Here is a 21,308-nt window from a genome sequence, read left to right on the forward strand (position 1 = left end):
TTTTGAAATCGTTGTATAAAGCAGACAAAAAGCAAAAACTGAAAAACGCAGTGATATTTATACTACAGACACTTTAATTTCTACACTACACACTGCTTTTTATATTTCTGTACTGCAAAAGATTGTACACAGTCGGCTTGCACAGTGGACTCACGTGGTGCGTTGCCTATATATAAAACCTCTGATGCTGTCAGCGCAAAGCTCTGAATTAAGTGATCCACCAACTGCTGGTGCTGCCTTCCTAACTGGCCCGGCCTGTTGCCTCCACTACGTGACCTGTTGGACTGCACAGGCAGAGTTAATTACTGCAGCCCCCTCTCTGTCAGAGGGTTCAGGCATGAATTATCACCTCTCATGCACCCTGTGCAGAGCAGCGACACCGTTGTACCCCGGCACTCCCGCTGTTCATGCTGCTCCAAAGGGCCCTCGCTCACAGTTTGGAATAACAGCTCCATAAGCCTGGATCCACCTACAGTGTATATGCCACACGCTGAAACACGCCCACATGCACGCTCAAAAAGACAGTCGAGGCTGCAGATTCCAAGTGTTTGCCGGCACACGTAATGCAGGATTGGAGGTATTTGTGGCAACCCATTATCCCCTCAGATCAAAAGGGATCTGTGTCGAAGCCACAGATAGTGTACCTGCTCGGGGAAGAGCTCTGTTGTCAACTCCTCCGGGAAAATAGAAGATGGGCGGTCCAGTCTGGTGCTGTGGTGTTATTTTTCACCTTGACCCTGCACCGACCGACTACACCAACTCACTCAGTCCATTGTTTCTTCATCTGAAGCACAATCTGCCTTTCAGGAAAATGCCATATGGCTTATCTATTGTTGGCTGAGAGCATGTCATATGGCTTTTAGGGAGGGATAACTGTAGATGCTGATAAAGCTGTTGGAAATTAAATATTACGCTGGCGATGAAAGGATTTTGCTCTTGTGAAGCATATGCTGGCTGCTCTTTCATCTTTCTGTTTCATCTCTCTATTCCACAGGACCGGACGGAAAACAGGCACTGGCTCTCCTGGTCCTCGCCTCCATCTCCTCCCATTTTATAATTTCCTCACTTCACGCGCCCCTACTTGATTGTAGCTCTATTCATTTCGCTTTCTGTCCAATTTCGTTGTTCAGCCCACTTATTTTTATTTGATCTTTTGTTCACTCTGACTGCTTTTGCTCAGTTCACCCATCCCTCACAGGGCAGTTGATCGCTGTGTGTCCTCCTCTGCACCCTCTTCACCTTTAATCTCTCCCCATTTTCTTTTCATCTATTATTCGCTCCTATAATCTTTAACCAAAGTGCCCCGTTCCCCTGCTCTTCAGTATGTGGTCCAACTTCTTTGTACAGCAGGATGAGGAGGGCCGCATCGGGGTGGCAGGGGCCGGACAAGCTGGGGGTTTGGGTGGAATGAAAGGTGGAAGGGGACAGAGGAGGACCCACAAGATGAGTGACAGCCAGGAGGGGAAGATCAAACTGGCCTTCTTCGTGTGTATCATTGGTGTGACCCTGACGGTACTGGGCATGGGGACAGAGTTTTGGGTGGAGCTGGCCCAACCAAAGAATTTCAGCGGCAACCAGACCTGCCAGATGGCCCATTATGGCCTGTGGAAGGGCTGCATCCGCACCCTATGGGTGGCTGACATAGACCCAGAGAGGACAAGCTGTGGCCCCGCTGAACTACCTGGAGGTGAGACCTCTGGCCAGTGTCTGTATGTCTGCGTGAGTTTGTGTTGGTCTGTCTGTCTGTCCTCTGTGCTGTCTAGGAGGTGAGCAGGTGAGCTTTCTGGAGGGCATGTGTTTGTTTGGTTTCTCCGACTGTCTGCTCGTGTCTGCCTCTCTGTAGACTGAATTGCCCGGCCATGCAAGTGTACCTTGAGGCTGCCTCCATGCAACAGTATGTGCGTCAGAATGAAAGTGAATTAATAGAAAGGGGTCAAATGATGTTTCTGAGAGGTTGCAAGTCATTGACATCGCTGAGGAAAGAAACATGTACACTTAATTGCCGCAGTTTTTCTTTGCCATCACCAATGATGTGAAAGCAGAGGGAGCAGCATCACTAATATGATGCATGCCCTCTGGGAACACGCTTACATCTGTAGGTCTTTCATGTGAGCCCATGAGGGACTGAGGAAAGCTATGCCAACAGTCATTTTTCCCTGTGTATATATGTGTGCTATCCACCGTCACCTTGCAAAGGAATAGAGAGAGGATACTTGTGTATGTGAAGCTGCCTGCATACATATGTATCTAGGTCATCCTACAGATAATGTGCAAATTGAATCATTAAAGAAATACGATGCTTGGAAACAGAGCACGAGCAAGACCACAGAGAAGCTCTTTTCTATTCTCATACTGTTGTAACAATGCATGCAAGCATACTGTAATTATACAATAAAATCTTTGTGATTCACAACATTGTCAGTAGTGAAGCATTCATGTCAAGTTTTTCCCTTGACTGAACACCTGATGATCTCCTGATGTATGCACAGCACAGACAGGTGATGAGGGGCTGACCACGGGTGTTGACGAACGTCCATGTTTAGAGTTGTGACAGTTCCCATCTAAAAGCACCTTATTCATCTTGACCATGGTTAGGTTCTCCAGAGTGCGCTGATTATGTGCACAATGGCCTATTTCTGTCTGAAAAGCGAGCATGGAGATGGAGAGGGGCAGATATTTGAAGAAGTGAGATGGAGATTTAGAAGGAGCTGCTCCTGGAATCACTGCCTGTCTCAGGGAATCTGCTGAGACACGGCCGAGGTCTGAAGAAACCCAACAAAATCGTCTCATCCAGCAGAGATCCACGTGGATCACATGCTGTATATGCAATAAATACTGCTCACATGCATCACTTTGAATGATGCGCCACAACATTGTTTTCTATCCGGTCGTCAAGGACTAATTCATCTTACCTGTCAAAATGTCCTGCATCTCTGGCTGCTTCTAGCCAGCGGATATATATCTGTGCCTCTGAGATGGTCTGTTGGCTTGTGAGAGCAGCCAGTATGCTTCTGACAATCTTTCTCACACGTCCTAACACTGTTGGCCCACGCCGCCTGTCGCAGATGGCCGTGGGCTTGTCATGTTTGGACGAAAACAACTGTTTTTGCCATCTCTGCTTCTCTGTTTCACATCCCTGTTTGCATGCCTCTGGCTCCCGTCTTGAGCAAAGTGCGGCCCCGCTGATGCCGTGCCTGTCATGTCAAGACCAGCCATCCGTCTTCGCAGCCTGCTGGAGAGGAACATGACAGCTCAATAATTATAGCCTCAGCAGGGGCAGCGAGAGCAAAACCAGTTGACTGTGATAGCATAATGTGTTAAAAAAAAATTCAGCAGGCTGATAAATGGTTTGTCTGCTGCAATGAAAATGTTTGCAAGTGAGCGCGGACATATTTGTGTGTGAGAGGAATGTGTGAGTGTGTGTGCGAGCATGTGGTCATCTTGGACCACAAAATATTCAGTGGGTGAAAGTCATCACTATGCGCTTGTGAAGCCAAGTGGAATCTGACTACTTCACAGTTTTTGTCTAAATATAGAGAGGGGGAAACGAGGATGAGGGACAGACAGGGACTGAGGGAGAGTGTATGTCTAATGCAGTATTAACCAACCCCTCTGCGCTTCCTCCCCCTCTTGACATCTCTAGCTCCCCTCACCTCCTTCTCCATCTGTGGCTCCCCTCTCTCTCTTCCCCTTCACTCACCACCCCTCCATCTGCCCCCCAACTCACTCCTCCTTTCCCTCTGCTATCGCCTCCTCTGAGCCTCTATGCATGCTTCCTGCACCCCCCCTTCATCATTCGCTCACCCCACATATCCGCTTCCCCTCACTCCTTCTCCTTCTGCAGCCACGCCTCTCCATTTCTATCATCCATCTGCCCCCTTTCTCCCTGTCTACCTCTCTCCTTTCTCCTCTCTGCCATCCACCCTCAGTGTTTTGCTGTCTCTCACCCTCTCTGGCGGCACCATATGTGTGATGCTGGGCAGTGTGTGTGTGTGTGTGTGGAGCAGTGTGTGTATTCCAGCTAACACTTGGATATAAATAGGAATAATGCCTGGAAGGACAGGGTGCATGGATGCATAGGAGGCACATAACAGAAGACCAGCAGCCTTCCATAGGAGTGTGTGTGTGTGTGTGTGTGTGTGTGTGTGTGTGTGTGTGTGTGTGTGTGTGTGTGTGTACGTGCCTGATCTCTTTGTATGATCTTTTTCCTTTACCCACAGAATCCAACTGCACCTACTTCAAATTCTTCACCTCTGGGGAGAACGCAGTCATATTCAAGAAGACAACTAACAAGAGTGAGATGTTGTACTTTCCCTGGCTATTTTTGTCATACGTACAGACACACACTAACAATTACAGTGCCGCTACTATCAATAAAGATGTTCGCTGGGTTGCTCAGAGGACCATGCTGGTAGTTTTTGCATGTTTCAGCCCATAAACCTCTGCTGCCACCCATTTTCCAAGGCAAATCATAAGCCATCAGACTGATTAATGTGTTTACCTTACTGTCCAGGCAGCCGCTGGCTTCGGCGCGGCTTCAAGTTCAGCAGGCTGAGACCTGATACTTTCATCACAGTGAGCAGGAAGTCAAGTTTATCTTTTGGCGAACAGTTCTGAAAACTTCCTTGATGGATTCAAGGTCATTTGATATATTAAGGACACAAGAGTGTGTTGTTTGAATATTAAACGTGAAACTTTGGCGACCCCCTGACGTTTCCTCTAGCGCCACCATGAGGTTGACATTTGTTGTTATGAGTTGAACATCTCTCAGACTGCCATGAAGTTTGGTTCATACATTCATACATTCAGGATGAATAGTAATCACTTTGTGATGCCTTAATAGTTCATATTCACATCAATATTTGTTCAGAACTAAAGTTTATCACCAAATATGCCAACATTTATGACATCCGCATTTGTACTTTGTGTTAAGTGCTAATGAGATAATGTTATCATGCTAACATGATAAACTAAGATGGTGAATGAATGAATGAATGGCTTTATTTCGAACATATAAGCAACAAAAAAATATTAGCTTAACACGTCTGAAAAAGAGCAGGAAGAAGCATAAGCTTACCTGCTAAACATCAGCATGGTAGTTTGTCATTGTGAGCATAGTAGCATCTGTGTGTGTGTGTGTGTGTGTGTGTGTGTGTGTGCCTAAATGCAGCCTCGCAGAGCTGCTGGCGTGACTTCAGACTCCTCTGTCTTGTTTGTCTGAAAGTGGATGTTGTTTGGCTGAAATTCCACCAACAAGAATGACTCTTCCAAACAGGCTGTGGTGCCAACTGCATTAACAAAATAACAAAACAAACCAAGTGTTCACTGCGATGATTGAGTCACGTCAAGCAAGTTTTAAGTCTCTGCAGCTCCGTTTTAAAATCTCACGGGTGCACATGGGCACCAGTGGCTGCCGTGGACGATAGGAAAAATGCATTAATCAGTTTGAGTTTAAGTGTTGCTGGACAAAAACAAAACTGCTGCTGGTCTTTTTATGGTGCGTGTCATCATTATTTATCTCACCTCCTTTTTGGCTTCTTCTCTCTCCCTGTAAAAAAGCCCATTCGTAAGGGTTGTATCTGTTGTGTTTTAATTAATAAAATAAAAACACAAAAAACACTAGCTGGCACTGGCCGTTGTGAAATGTTGATCAGCTTTATGGGTTACACCTGCTCAGGTGTTTAATGCCAGTAAAATCCCTTTTAAATAGAGCCAATATGGGAGGAGGCCCGTTTCTTTTTTTCACGTTTCAGTCATCCAGAATAATCAACTGTAAGGAAAGTGGATGTTTGTGAAGAGGTTCCATGTTTGATTCCATGAACCGACCAGTTTTCACACGGCATTTCACAAAACGTCTGCCATCTTTCCTGTAGATTCTTCACTGCACAAAGCAGTATTGTATTTCAACTTAACATTTATTTTCACAAATTCTCACATGCAATTTTACACCCTGCCGCCTTTTCTCTTTGAATTTCTTTCTTCTCTCCTCCACAGATCTGAATCTAGCAGCAGCTATCCTGGCCCTTTTGAGTCTGACCATGATGGTGATGGGCTCCATCTGTATCGCCATGTCCCTCAGCAAAGGAGTGCCCTTCTTTCTCAAGCCCGCCTCCTTCTGTTTCATCCTATCAGGTGGGAGCTCACGGTGATTTGTTGCCTGTTAACATTCAAGTATGGCAATAACTCTGGCTGGTGAGATAATGTGATTTCATTTAAACCTGTGTTCAGGTGTTCTGGTCCTGCTCTCTGTCCTGATATTCCACCAGTCTGTGCAGGCCTTGCTGTCCAGTGACCACTCTGTACCTTTACACCATGAGCTGTCCTGGTCCGTGGCGTGCGTGGGCTCAGCGGGAGCCATTCTTATTCTCGGAGGTTCCCTCTTCATCATCCTCTCCCTTCCTTTCAACCCCTGGCAGAAATGCTTGCCGCACAAGAATAGCGCCACCTAGCGCCCGAATGCTAAAATATGTTAACGTTATTCTTGATGTCTTGTTGCAGAGCAAGTGGAAAAGTCCTTATCCTGAGGGCTGTGACTTTGCTTGTTCTTGGCATTTCATTTGTCAGAAAAGTCATAGGTCTTAATCAAATGTCTGAAGAGAAGCCAGGAACACATCAGTAAGGCCTCCAGAATTTAGTTTTAGTAGAAAATAGCTGGAAGGAGCAACAGGGCTACTGCTGACTGTTTCATTTTTAGCTCTGTGTTGTGTTTACTTACACAAGTGTCACAAATAGGCTCATTAGCCTGCCTGTAGCTGTAGAGCCACACATAAATCTTTCTGCTAGCATAAGGAGAATAAAAAATAAAACTTTTTAATCCTCAGACACTCTGCTATAGCAAAACAGTTTGTAGTCTGTTTACTATGGATGCCCATTTCTGCCAAGAAGATTAAAAAAAACAGAAAATTTAGTTAGCAGTCCTCCAAATTGAACAACAAAATGGTTGGATGGACAACATGATGGTTAAGGTTTGGCTGTGGTTAGGCATAAAATCAACTTTGTCAGGGAAACATAATGTTTGGATCCGAAAAACAACGTTGACTGTCTGACTTGTCTGATATTTTGCTGATCCACCCATCCACTCTGACTTCATCCCTCCACAGTAATCGTCCTTTGTTCCCCTCATGATTACTCTGGCGGCTCTGTCACTTGAATATTAGCATATGTTGTTTTGGAGCACGTGCTGAAATGTTGTCTTCTTCTTGGGCTGTTTAAAGTTAGAAATGATACAGAATTATGAGAATGTGAGTCAAACGTTTTACTTACTGAGTTAAAATGATGGATATCAAGTGAGAAAATAATTGTGTAATTTTATCTTTTATCACGCTCATCTTTTTCTCTTTTTTTCAGGCAGAAATAAATTTCCATAGTTTCAAATTCACAAAGCTGTAGCAGAATGTGATGCCATCAGCATAGCAACAAAAGCTATGCTTTTGATAACGCTAACGGTCAGTATGGAGGCTTATCTTACTTATCATATCTGATGCATGTTGCCTTATGAACTGAGTCAATGAGTATCCTTAATATTCAAGCCCATGAAGCTTTTTACCACTTAATCCTTGATAGACAAGAGGCTTTAGCTGTCATTATTTATTACTTATGCGTGTTTTACAACTATTGGGTGAATGCTGCTTCACTGATGAATGTATGTCGAACGACATCAGCTGTGAGAAGCGATTCAAATACCATTTTGTATATCAGAGAATTGAATGGACTCACTTTATAAGCTCAACTTTGTACATAAATTGAATGAATTTGTTTATATTTTATCAATGGTCCTTGTTTGTTGTGTTGTCTCCAGTCACTTTGCAATCTGTGTGCAGTAAATATGTTTGTCATAGGAACCGCCATGTTACAAATCTATGCTGTGCTCATTTCTACTCATATATATGTATAGTATGTGGTGCCAGTTTTGCTTATCATTAAAGGGATTTGACATAAAATAACTGCCTCCCTTATGTTTGCTGACATGACACCCTGTCTGCCTGCCCAACTTGACATTCACCCATTTTCACCCCTTCATAGCGTGACTCCTAACCCCTCTGCCAAACACCCCCCTCCCCCAAACCCGTTCCTCTATAATTAGGCCAGAGCTCATCGTAATGCATTTCACTGCAGAGGTTCGGAAACCTTATCCTTGAATTTCAACTATGTACCCCCCGGCCTATCCTCATACCTCTGTACCCTTTCCTCTGCTTCTCCACCCCTGACCTCAGTGCGTCACTCTCCCTGATGTCTCCAGGGTAGTCCGGCAGTCACTACTCCCCCACCCTACCTCCGAGCCCCTCTGCCCATCCATCCACACACATGCACACACATACACACACACAGACTGTTCAGTGTGGAGATGTCTCCATAACTGCTCTAGCACCCAGCCCCCTGGGGAGTGAGTGGCATCCAGACAGTCCCATGCTCACCTGCACGCACACACACGCGCACACACACACACACTCACACACACACACACACACTCAGGCATACTTTTAACTCCGGGTGGGCAGAAACTCAATCCACATGACACACTATCCTGGTTGTATATATAGCTGTTAATAGTCCTACTGAGACAGTGTGACAAGTGGTGCGCGACCACTAGCTGCATGTTTGTAAATGGAAATGGGCTTCCAAGAATTCTTGATAGAGGACCTGTAGATTGAAGGTGGAGGCTCCCAGAAGAGGCAAATCTCAACAGTTATTATTGATATATTGCCAGAATATGAATGGCCATGTATTTTAAGCTGTGTGATAAGGGATGGTGCCTGTGTAGTAGATGACATGAGTTTGCTTTGGCAGTCTCTCATCCTTCCTCCTTCAATCTCTCATCACTGCATCACTGTGAATATAACCAGGCTGCAGTAGCTATGATAATATCAGGGGAAGGCTATCCAGATAACTAATCTTCAGGGTTCAGGAGTGCTGCAAGGAATCTCAAGCCCCTTGTCAAGGATGTAACACTGCTTCTCTCTGCCTTAAGTATCATCTCTTGTCCCTGAAGGGACTCACTCAGCTTGATCCTCCCTGGAAGTATTCCCACTTTCTTTCCTACCACCCCACCGAGGTCAAGCAGAGCCTGCCCAGTGGGCCAGAAGGGCCCAGAGCAGACCTTGGGAGTATTTTAGAATTACTCATGCAAAGACATGCATGAGGCACCAGATGGGCCCATCAAATGGTGGGCTCAGGTAGGGCACTGTTTGCAGAAGAGTATACTTCATTAACGTTCAGTTGCTTATCTCATTGTCTTATTCGTCAGATACCACCCATCTGTCCCTATCCATATATTTGCAAATATTATGAGCCTGAGGTCTGACAGGGAAGGTCAAAGTCTTTTTAGGATCCCAATATGCCCAAGATTAGCTGAGAGACCTTGAGCCTGAGTAACTACTAAGAGCAATGTTTGCTCACTAATCATGAACAGTTTGTGTGCTATAGACCAGAGTGAAGTGAAAAAGTACATTTACTCTACTTTAAATGGTTAATGCTGCTTTGTACTCCACTGGATATAATATGTATATGTATTGGAAATTGTACTCCACATTCAGAGTTATAGTTCCTTTTCAAATCATCAGTTTTTAACACGTGGTGCATTTTTATGGATTAAATTACCCAAAAGTATATAGAGCAATTAAAAGTGGATTCACCTGGTTGAGCTACAATGTTAAAATTTTGCTTACATGTTAGTTAAAGCACAGGGGCCATTCTTCTTTCCCTAAACCGCTGCTTTAAGTATATTTTGTTAAAATAAATTGAATTTGAATTAAATTGGGGGTAGTGAAGGCAAGCTGTAAACAAATATTGACATCTTCAGTTGAAATGGTGAACTTGTTAGCAGAGAGTTGCTTAGCATTAGCAGGTAGGAGTCCAATATTCACTCTCTTTTAGCTCTATTTTGGTCACGAAAAGGCTCCTTAAATGCAGGGGGAGCTGCAGATTCAGGTGATAATGCTCTGCATGTTCATCACTGTGAGCGACCACTTTCACATTGTCACTATATACAGTATATGAAAGTATCTATTATAGACACTTTAAAGCAACTTGTCTTGTGGGCTCTTGTCTTGTGTTGACTTTGGCGGCCCCTGTGGACAAAAGCGGTAGTGTTTCCACCTCATGTCGTAGAGACCTTGATGTGGCTAGAGCACGCATCTCAAACCGGTTCCATAAAGGGCCGCGTGGCTGCAAGTTTTCATTCCAACCAAGGAGGAGCACACCTGGCTGGAATCAATTAATCAGCTGATCTCAGTCTTCAGCTGACAACTAAGTGATCCCTTGATGTTGATTGGTTGGCCTGATGTGCTCCTCCTGGGTTGGAATGAAAACCTGCAGCCACGCGGCCCTTTATGGAACCGGTTTGAGATGCCTGGGCTAGAGCTTTTGGAAGCGAGTCAAAGAAACTCAAATTAAATTTAACACTATTTTACTTTTTTAAACACAGCTGTTTGCCAGATGCATAGCGGTGAGGTAATATATCTGTTTTAAGATTAATAACTGTAATATGACAATCGTGAACTTTGATTTGTTGATACATGTAGTTTGCATGTAAGCCAGTAATAACAGATTTGATTGTTCAGTAGTAGTAATTTTGGTGAGAAAGTTAAAATGATTAACATTCATTTCCCATAGGCTGTCGAATAACTTTGTGGGAGGAAGAGGGTCTATTCAATCATTTCAAATCCCATAAATCTCTCCATCTGATGAATGACCGACCAAAGCTAAGGTGTTTTCACCCTTGCCCTAACAGTGTCCCCTTTGTTTTTGTTTTTTTTTAAATTCTTTGTTCAATTATTTTCATTTTCTCTTCACTGATCCTGAACCAATACTAAGAAATAACATACTATTCAATGAGAAACTTTAAAAAATGTAAACGCTCTTCTGGTCTGTGTACTGTGAATCATTTTGTCTGATGTCATGGGGAGTCAGACCAGGCGACAGACAGCAAGAATAACTGCTGATGGTCTTGCTTGCTTATGTATGACATAGAGAGGGATCAGTATTAAATTGAGACTCTTTCATAACCTGTTAAAAACTTCGTGTAGTCCTTTTAAGCAAAGGATCTGAATACTTTCCCCCCACTGTTAGCCTGTCTATAGATACTCTTGAAGGAAACAGACCCCACTCTTCTTTCTTAGGAAACACAAACAAAAGACAGCAGCCTGTGAATATGTCTGTTATTGTTTTTTTTATAAACTTCGTGCAATACAGTGTTTTAAGTTTATCACACATTTAGATAAACCATAATCATTTGTCTAGATATATCTATTCTCAACTACATACTATTCATATTGCCCACATAAATGCTATCTGTGTGCAGTTTTATCACATTATTCTTTTTCTGAAATGAAATCAAAGAAATGAAAACGTATAGAATCTGGAAGCGTCTGGTCGTTTTGTTTCGTTTCTTCATTATATCATGTAGCGCTGTGTCCACTGTTTCGACCCGAATCTCGGGGTAGTTTAGAAGAGAGAGTGGGTGGGGGTGGGGGTGGGGGCAGTTACAAGTGTTTACATTCTCATCAACATAAACAGGTCAGAGTTCAGACTCCGGAGTCAGCGGTCACAGGGGAAGCACAGTGAAAAGAATCTTTGGGGAGGTTAAGATGTCTCTGTGGTGAATCTGTTATTGGCGTGATAAAGTAGGGGACACTGATCCTGTGACCAAATATGGGCAGGGGTCACGGGCAAGTATGGCGGCGCAGGGTTGGCAGATGAAACTGCCCAACCAGAGTCCAGGGAGGGTACCGGGAACAAAACACTTCAGCCAAACCTGCCCAAAATGCATACCCAGTTTGAACAGTGGTCCCGAAAAAACATATCTATAGACTTTACAAATATATGTATGCGTAATTACAATGTACACGTATCTTTTCAAAAGTTTTTCTCAATAGTGTTTTTTAAACCCTCTCAACCCACATATACATATTGTATTTTTTTGCCACTGAAAATGATGAGTTGCATGTCTCACTTTGGGACTCTTCATAGAAAAAAATGATTAGGTTTTTTTGTTTTTCTGCTCAGGCAGGAACCTTTACCTGAATCTGTACAAATGTATTATTCTATGTCTCTTTTTTCTGCTTCCTCCAGTCAGAGGTTTCTGTTAATGCCCAAGAACAAACATCTTCAACACGACTATAGCTACAAGTACTACTGTTAACACTGATTAGAATGGAAATAAGACTAACAGAGGCCCATAGAAAACTCAGACTCATAATAACAATGAAGTTGGACAGTTGTCTCAGTCACTCACATTATTGTTGCATTTCTTTCGGTATCAGTATTGGAAGACAATTTACAGTATTCAAATCTGACTTCATGTTATAAATGAAAATTATATAATATGGGGTTAAAAAAACATAATACAGGCCCTCATTCTCACACATATTGTGCACACTCATGCTTGACACAGTTACACACAGCTCACTGACAGTCCCAGCGGCTCTGCATGGAAGAATTTCACAGTAAAAGTCATCGAGATCAAAAATTAGAGTGAAAATTACACGAAAATTAAATTTTCATTCCAAACTATAGTGTTTGCAAATACGGCTAGCCTGTAATAACGCTAAGAATAATCACAACAACAATTTTACATTAATGATGATCTGGTTAAATTAGCAGTAATATTGCACAAAAAAATATGTGAAACATTTTCATAATAGCCCAAGGTTAATTGCGTTTGATCATTAACAAAATAAATCATTTCTAGCACATTAAAATATCAAAATAGTTTTATTGTGAAAGTTCATTGTTGTTGTTATTATCACTCTGTTATTACTCATCTTCTTTTTGCTCTCAGTGAGATTGAGTAGACTAAATAACAGTGAACAGGGAGAGATTTAGCATTTCGCCTGTCTTTCTATCTGTTTCCTGCTGAGCCATTCAACACAGAGCTCCTCTCTAGCTTCCCTCCTTCAGCACTAACCATCCTCCTTCTCTCCCTTCCTTCTCGCCTTCCCCTCTCGCACCCTCTCTCTAAACAGGCGTCGTCTTCCTATTGAGGGTGTTAGAGTTGCTCTCCCTGTCTCCCTTCAGCCTGTCCAGAGTCCCCATCCCCCGCTCCCTGTCTACTGTGGACGAGGTAAAGGGTGGAGGACCCGAGCCCACCGAGTTGGGCATGGGCGCGTTGGAGTTGGAAGAATTGGAAGGGTTGTGGGACTTAAGCGAGGGAAGTGTACCACTCATCATAACCCCTCCACCTCCACCTCCATCCTTTGGGAAGCAGTTGTGGAGCTGGTAGAGCGTGGCCCTGTCCACCGTTCCATACATGGGCGGCAAGCCCCCCAGTTTGGGGTCACGGGACAACGTGTAGAGGGAGATGTCACCTCCAGCCAGGGCCGTGTGTGAGCGAGAGTGGGGGTTTGGTAAAGTGGACACCGAAATGGGGCCCTGGGAAAGCAGCGCAGAGGGGGGCATGCCGAAGTTCTTGCCCCCACCTCCCCCTACAGGTGAGGGGTCTCGGGAGCGGGAGGGGTCGGTGGAGCGGGATGAGGAGCGGGAGCGGCGGCGGAAGCGGTAGCTGGGCAGGCGGAGCATGGCGTGCGTGGTGCTCTTGAAAATGTCGGTGCGTGAGCGGCAGCGCAGCTCCTTGTTCTTCTCGATGTAGATGTTGACAGCTAGGACCCCCACCATCTCGGCCATGATGAAGGACAGGCCTCCGAAGTAAAAGGACCAACCGTAGGAGTACTGCCACTTCTTATCCTCGTCCTTCTTAGGAGAGATGTCGCCCAGCGCGGCCGAGATGTACACGATCACGCCAATTATGTTACTCAGACCTGAGACAGCACAGAAATATGGTATTTACAAAAGAGCTACACACACATTTGTTTGACATGATGATTTGTGACGTTCTCAATGAAGACAACTGGCACGATGAGGGTCGAATGTAAAAACCTCTATTAAACTGACAGAGTAGTCTACACACATCTAGACACTCTCAAACAAAGCATAAAAACTGCAATATTCTCCAGACCACCTCTCACACAAACAGACACACACACATACAAGCACATACAAACACATGCACTATTCTTAAATTACCTGCAGCCACAAAGAGAATTCCTGCCCCCAGGATGATATTCCTTTTGCTCTTATAGAAACGACTAGCAGCAATGCAAACTCCTCCCATCAGCAGCAGGATGGCACTAAGGATCGGGAAGATGTTGGAAGCCCTGACTACCCCTAAACAGAGGAGAGAATAATGGTCAACAGCAAATACTAGAAAGGAGCAGAAATATGTGAGAAATGATACTGTACTTCTGGACAGTTTGTCTTAAAGTTCCAATCCTTCAGCTTTGTAAGAAATCAAACCCTGTTTTTGATACTATTTATGGTTGTCTTTTTCTCATCAGTAGCCATTCATGCCATTTACACTCTGTAGTTATCTCTCTAAAAAGTTATATTGTTAGTGGTGGAGTCCACCATTCCCGCACTGGACCTACGCACGAGAGATTCACAGGAAATGATGTATGCATGTAATCCATTGTTGCTGTTAACTGTTGACGATGCGTTACTGCTGATGCAAACTGATTGTATCCTACAGTTGTTAGTTAACATTAAAAAGACTCAACAGGCAAACATGGTGTGTTTTTTTTTGTGCAGAACTCGTAAGAAACTCAGTGTACACCTCTTTTTTCCTCTCCTTTTACTGTGCTCTGCTGTCGTGTCAAAACTACCACCGCCGTGCACAGCGTGAAACCAGACTGTGGTATTTCTGACAGAGTAGCTGCTCAATGAGTGTTAACTGTAGTTTTAAACTGTGCTTGCTGACCACAGGTGTCATGAGGTCAAACATGAATGAAATCTTTGAGGCTGCAAACTGGTGCTGCACTCCAAGTAGAGTTAAACAACTGCTTTAATACTTTAACCCAGGTTTGGACAATGCAAGGCGGGGGCGGATTGACAGTCACAAAGACCGTGAAAACAGTGAAAGCTGCTCCATTAAAAATATACGCGTAACACTCAGTGAGGAAATTAATTACTCAGTTCTAGACACATGATTGAATCAAACCCTTCCCATGTGGCCTTCAGTGTTTTCAGCGGGTCTGCCAACCATACACACACACACACACACACACACACACACACACACACACACACACACACACACACACACACACACACAATAGCACTCCTCTCTCATCTAGGACAACTAGGCCACGGGAGAGAAAATGCCACCTAAATGCCAGCAAAATGCCTCTGCAACATTGTAAACAGAACACAAGCTTTTCTTTATGTATGCACGGGCACACATGTAGCGTATCACAGAGCAGAGAGATATCACTGCAGGGCACTAGTACGAACTAGGGCACCCCATCTCCCCTGATTTTCTGCACACATTGTCACATGTTTATTTCTTGCAGAGGGAGTCTTCAGAGGAGCGAGCAATAAAAACACCAAGTTTAAAAAGTAACGAAAGGTAGTTATGAAAGGTAATTGTTTTCTTCTTCTCTCTCATTCATCATCCATGCCTAGTAGTGCCGCTGTTAACTTACGTAGGACGTACTCTGCCCCGTCATGGTCAAAGTCTGCATCTTCTGGGAAGTGGTTTATCTGAGAACACACTCCTCTCTTTACTCCTGAGATATGAGAGAAGAAACAGAGGGTAACCAGACACAAACACAGACAGGAAGTCAGAGCTGTAGCCTTAAGAAAAGACAACAGCAAACATCCTCCTGAGGGACAAACTGACTGACAGCTGAACACAGTCATATATTTGTTAGAAAATCTCTTTTTCGAATCCAAGCATATGTGCCAGATGATGAACTTCAACATACTGATAAGGACACCAAAAGGTTAATTCTTCCTCTGAATGCAAGTTAGTAACAACACATACATATAATACACACACACGTAAATACATACAAGTATGCAGACACATGGGCAGACGGATAACTACCCGCTGGGGTCCTGCATGTGGACAGACAGACGGACGGAGGGATGCACGCACGATGATGACAGCACACCACTGTTGCTGATGGGTGGATTGTGAGAAAGATGGATGTAAGTGACGGAATGAAGAGACACAGACGGAGGGAGAGACGGACAGGTGTGGGGTTGAGCTGGTCTCTTTCTCACAGCTCTTATATTCCCACAGGTTGGTCTGAAAAGAAACAGATGGAGGCACATAGGGGCGCTATGTCAGTTGAGCCACACCGATCAGTGTTATCCTCCTCAGACACGGACTCGACAGACTGTTTCAGGCGGCGCTGATATATTCAAGACATTAGTGTTGATATTTTTGACAGATTTCCTAAGAGCAAGTTTTGTTGAAGGACTGACAACTGATCCCATGAATGATAAACTGCATCTCAACCAGCCCCTTATTAGAGGACATTACTAAAATTACACCAAGTGGCCACATTATCTGGTTTTCTGTGTTATCCTCACAACTGTATATGCTGTATCAGTGAGGGGGCACTTCTACAGTTGCCAGGGGGGTACATAGAAAGATTTTGAGTGGTTGCAGTAATTTGAAAAAATGGAAATTAAGATTTGATAAAAAAAGCACAAAAATGAAAAATAGCAAAAACGTGAGCCGTGAAAAAAAGCCAGTGAGCAGAGCAGTAAAACCTGCTAAAGGTACAAGGAAAATGCTTTGAGTGAATATCTAAAAGCAGTGACTAAACAAGTGAAATATTAGGATAAAGTGTAAATGGATAAATAGACTGATTGACAGGTAATTCATTGCAACCCCACGTTCAGTAAACCTGCAGAAGAGCTAGAGAGTAGGACAGGACACAGCTCTATCCACAGCATAATGTGCCACCCACCCACGGGCATAAATCTTTTAGAGCTAGCATGTCCTGCATTTCCACTCCAGCTACACCTCACTGCATCACTGCACGACTACTGAGCATCTATCTTGGCTCAATACTCCACAGACATCAAGGATACTTGACCTCTAAGCCATGCCAAGACACTGTCAGCTTTACTGCACCACAATGTGAGAGAAAAAGACTGAAAGAGAGGAAGCTACAAGGAGAGGAAGAAACCAGTGAAAGATTAAATATAATGTTTGGGGGAGTGAGACAGAGGGATAGCAAGTGGAGAAACTGAAAAAATGGAGGGAGTGGGTGGGGGTGCACTGCAGCACTGCTGCAAGGGCTAGAGCTTATCTCTAATTGGCTGCTTTGCTATCAGGAAGCTTGGAGATGAGGACAAATTAGCTTTGTACAATGACCAAGCCCAGGATGGGCCGGGGATGCTTTATAAGGAGAGCCAAGAGGTTTTCCTGGAGACAGAAGTCTGTATATGAGCAAAGGCACAGATCGCTAACTCACACCACCCCATTGGCTGTAGCTGCTTCACTGTTAACTCCATCCCAGCTTATACTGTTGAGCTGGCCACAGCCAGGCAGTGTAATGTATAATGAATTAGCAGCTTGTGTTGCAGTGACAAACTGAAGATTGAGAGATGGCCTGTGCCAGTTTCTGTTGCTTCCACCACTTGGAGTGAGAAGTCGATGTGTGTCAGGGTGAACGTGGGCCTTTTGTTTTAGCCCTTGAATTAAATTACTGCAGCCTGAATCAAACACAATGATTAATGGATTATTTTGAGTGAGAGAGGCCTTTTGTTTTAGCCCTTGAATTAAATTACTGCAGCCTGAATCAAACACAATGATTAATGGATTATTTTGAGTGAGGGTTACGCTTCAGTATCATATAATTATACTGCAATTATGCAAAATTGTTTTCTTGTCACTTTAGTACGGTCTAACAAATACGAAATGGAATATGTGTTGATGCTATTAATGATTACTGACATTACAGGGACTCCTAAAGTCAAGTGAAAGGCTGACACTGCTGAACTTCTGCTGAACAATAAAAAACAAAAACACAGTGACTGATGCAAAATTTGTTCCCACTTTGTAAAAGCTTTGGCATCACCAAGAGATAATGGTTTCAGTTCTACAATAATGAGTTTGGTTCAGCCAGAGCGGCTAAGTTTAGTTGGAGTCATCACTACTTCCTGTGTTCAGTGGCATCCACTTGTTTTTGGTGAGTGTTAAACAGTTAAAATCACATCAAAGGCAAAAAGACAAGAGCCTGCAATTGCACCAGTCTAAATGCAGAAACTGCTAAGTTAATCTTGCTCAATCTGATTTATTCTGCAGGAGAAAAATAAGAAGAATTCTCTTTTACCTGATGGGAAAATTAAAGCTACAGTAGGTTGGTGGCCTACTTCCTGTCTACATACATACCTGCCTACTCTGCTCATGCACTCATGAGCGGCGTCTTCCTAGAGACTAGGACGATGTATTGTTGAAGCAATAGCGAGATAGTCGCACAAGAATCGCAGAGAAAGTGGGAATGCTAACATGCTAGCTTGACAGCTGTGAGTACTAACAACAGCCATGTTCATAGTTTACGTTTATTGTGATAATGTTTGTGTTTTCTTACGTGTGAATGAGACATGAGGTAGTTGGATACGTTGAGCATGCAAACCCCCTGAACCGACAGACTCTCAGACTGAAAAGACTGAGAGGAAGACTCCTGCAGCACTTGTAGTGTGAAGAAGAGCTTTTTGGGCAAACTGGCACAAATTCGCTCGTGGTCAACAACAGGGCCCAATTTGTGATTTTATCCCCTGTGAATTCACAAATTGTTTATTTTACACTTCAGTTTTTGAATGTATTAAACAAACAACATAATGTCTATGTTTGGTGAGCTATAGAGCTATATGCTGGTAGGTAGATTTCAGTTTGCACAGAGCCGTTTCTTCCTGTTACAAATCCTTATGCTAAGCTAAGCTAACTGGATGCTGGCTTTAGCTCCACATCTATGATACCAATTTTCTCATCTTACTCTCACCAAGAAAGCAAAAAAGCTCATATGCTAAAATGTCAAGCTATTCCTTCAGTCTTGAGTTGACTCAATTTTTTTTTCCTGCTCAACTTCAGGTCCCTACAAGTCCTGAAGGCAAGAAGATCTAGTCTGACTAGATTTGGATCCACATAAATACTCAATGGTTAGAAAGTAACCAGAGCCATCCTTTTTGCTCATATCAACAGCCTCAATCATAGCAAACTTTTTCTTGCATGGATCCAAATCAGTACAAATCACACCCGTAGACCCAAAATGTCCCCCACAACTTCTTCTTTACCTTCCAGGCAGCATATCCTCCACAGTCCAGAGTGGGTGAGTGCGCCAGGATCCTTCTTGTCCTTGTTATGGGGGTCATCCTGGGTGACGTTGGCTGTGCTGTTGCAGATGAGGGCACGGGAGTACAGCCAGTAGTCCGTCCCTATTGCCACCGTCATCAGGCCGAAGGCAGCGAATGCCCCCACGGTGGTGAGAAGGATCTGGATCCCCTTCTCACACACCATGCCTTAAGAGAGAAAAGATAGGAGGAGGACGAAGGGAGGGAGAGGAGGAAAAGGGTGGACGTTAGGAGTGCAAGAAGGAGCAAACTAGTATTTGTTGTGGAGCTCAAGAACAAGAAAGAATGGAATAAACCAAGCAGAAGTGTGTTTACAATCATACACAAAACGTTCAGGTGAGATGATGATGGGCAAGAGGAGGTGAGGGGCGCTGGCGGGAGGCATAAAGGGAGGAGAGAAAAGACGAGACAGCGGATGAGGTGGATGCGGGAGGTGCATACAGTAAGTGGCTGTATGATGTGTCCTTGGAGGAGAGTTGGATGACTCTGCTGACTCCGCTTAACAAGACAGAATTGATGTGAAACACAACAGATCACACCTTCCCAATCTCTGTGTACTCCATATTCATGACCCTGACACTGTTCTCCCCCTCAGAATGAGCAGAGCTACAGATGAATCCACACATAAACACACACACGCACACACACACACACACACACACACACACACACACACACACTAGATCTAACATGACATCACCTTGCACCAGTGCAGTCTTTATTAGGAAGCCAGTGCAGTTGCACCTTTTACATACAAACACGCATATATGCTCTCACACAAATAGCATCATATAAATCACTCACAGCCCGTCACACTGACTCATGCATGTGAGAGAAGCAATAAAGTTGCCTCAGTGGCCTGTAAATCTACTATATTCAAGTTTCCCCTTTCCCGCTGATGATACTGATAATGACAAAGATTAGACAAGACTGAAGCAAAGTCTCAAAAAGTTAAGACTTACCTGACGGCGAGTTTCTATCCTTCGACTCAATTTTGAAATCTTTCTTTTCCTCGTCAGTGAAGAACGTGCTGTCCCCTCAATCCGGACAGCATCCATCGACTGTTCTCACCCGCTCCCCTCTCTCCTTCCTGCACTCGTTTTCTCTCTGTTGCCTCTTTCTCTTGCTTTCTGTCTCGCTTCCTTCCTTTCTCGCTGGAAAGCTGTTGCTGGTGGAGGTTGTGGCTTGGACGGTTGTCCCGCTCTCTGTCCGTCCACTGTCAGCAGAAAACTTGCACCATGGTCACAGCTCTGCTGCTGCTGCACACAAAATAAAGCAAAAGACACTTGAAATTTTAGAGTTCATTAGTTTACTTAGAATAATTAGGACAAGAATTTACAAATAGCAAAAAAATACAAATAAAAACATATGTTCATATTTTTATTCCAAGGACTTTAAATAGTCTAGAATATAATTAGAAGTATAATCATTAAACCATCCAAATAGCAGTGAATCCTCAGACTCACTACAGCTACAAACATGCTAAACTGGATGAGCTACAAAGACAAATAAACTTGTTTAAGCTTAATGCTCTTCGGCAGAGTTTGGAAGGCCAACAAGCAGCTTTCACAAGACTACATGCTGACAGAGACGGTGCCATGCAGGCAGGTTTTGTGGCGAGCGAGCTAATAGCTAAGACACCTCATTCAGAGGGAGAATTTGTGAAGGAGAGCCTTGTTGCTGCTGCAGAGCTGCCAGCACCAGACAAAACAAGATTGTTCCAAAGAGTCAGTTTGTGTGGAACAATTCACAGAGATGAAGAGAAAACCTCTTGTGGAAACTCAGTGATAGCAAGTGTCTGTGTGACTTGGCCTTCATGGTGGACATCACCAAGAACCTCTCAGAGCTGAACCTCAAGCTCCAGCAGCTTTGCAACTCTCTGCTGTCAAATCTAAAATCAATGTGAAATTAAAGCTGTGACAAGTGCAACTGGAAAGAGGAAACTGTGCCTTTTCCTACTCTGCAGGAACAAAAGCCTGCTATGACATCGAATGTGCTGGTGAGTGTGAAAACTCCTTCAGGTGAGAGGTTTCAGGATATGAAAAGTAAACAAAAGAAAGTGAACATATTTGCTGTTTAATGTGGAACCAGCTGATGTGTCTAACAGCCTACAACATGGAATCATTGAGCTGCAAAGCAACAACCTTCTACTGTGAGAATGTCTTTTC

The 21,308-nt window shown here is 43.8% G+C and overlaps 2 protein-coding genes across 2 annotated transcripts; one reads left to right on the forward strand and one right to left on the reverse strand.

Annotated features, from left to right (window-relative positions):
* The first annotated feature begins 1,014 nt into the window (after window positions 1–1,014).
* Window positions 1,015–6,831, forward strand: cacng6b (calcium channel, voltage-dependent, gamma subunit 6b). The gene is made up of 4 exons (XM_041942085.1): window positions 1,015–1,687; window positions 4,221–4,295; window positions 5,995–6,132; window positions 6,229–6,831. The coding sequence occupies exons 1-4, from the start codon at window positions 1,324–1,326 to the stop codon at window positions 6,447–6,449; spliced, it is 798 nt and encodes a 265-aa protein (XP_041798019.1). The 5' UTR covers window positions 1,015–1,323; the 3' UTR covers window positions 6,450–6,831.
* A 6,123-nt stretch (window positions 6,832–12,954) lies between these two features.
* Window positions 12,955–20,129, reverse strand: cacng8b (calcium channel, voltage-dependent, gamma subunit 8b). The gene is made up of 5 exons (XM_041942030.1): window positions 20,103–20,129; window positions 19,084–19,308; window positions 15,474–15,557; window positions 14,020–14,160; window positions 12,955–13,754 (listed from the first exon to the last, which is right to left on the reverse strand). The coding sequence occupies exons 2-5, from the start codon at window positions 19,304–19,306 to the stop codon at window positions 12,955–12,957; spliced, it is 1,248 nt and encodes a 415-aa protein (XP_041797964.1). The 5' UTR covers window positions 19,307–19,308; window positions 20,103–20,129.
* Between the last annotated feature and the right edge of the window lie 1,179 nt (window positions 20,130–21,308).

This window comes from Chelmon rostratus, chromosome 8, assembly GCF_017976325.1.
Source record: "Chelmon rostratus isolate fCheRos1 chromosome 8, fCheRos1.pri, whole genome shotgun sequence".
NCBI lineage: Eukaryota > Metazoa > Chordata > Actinopteri > Chaetodontiformes > Chaetodontidae > Chelmon > Chelmon rostratus.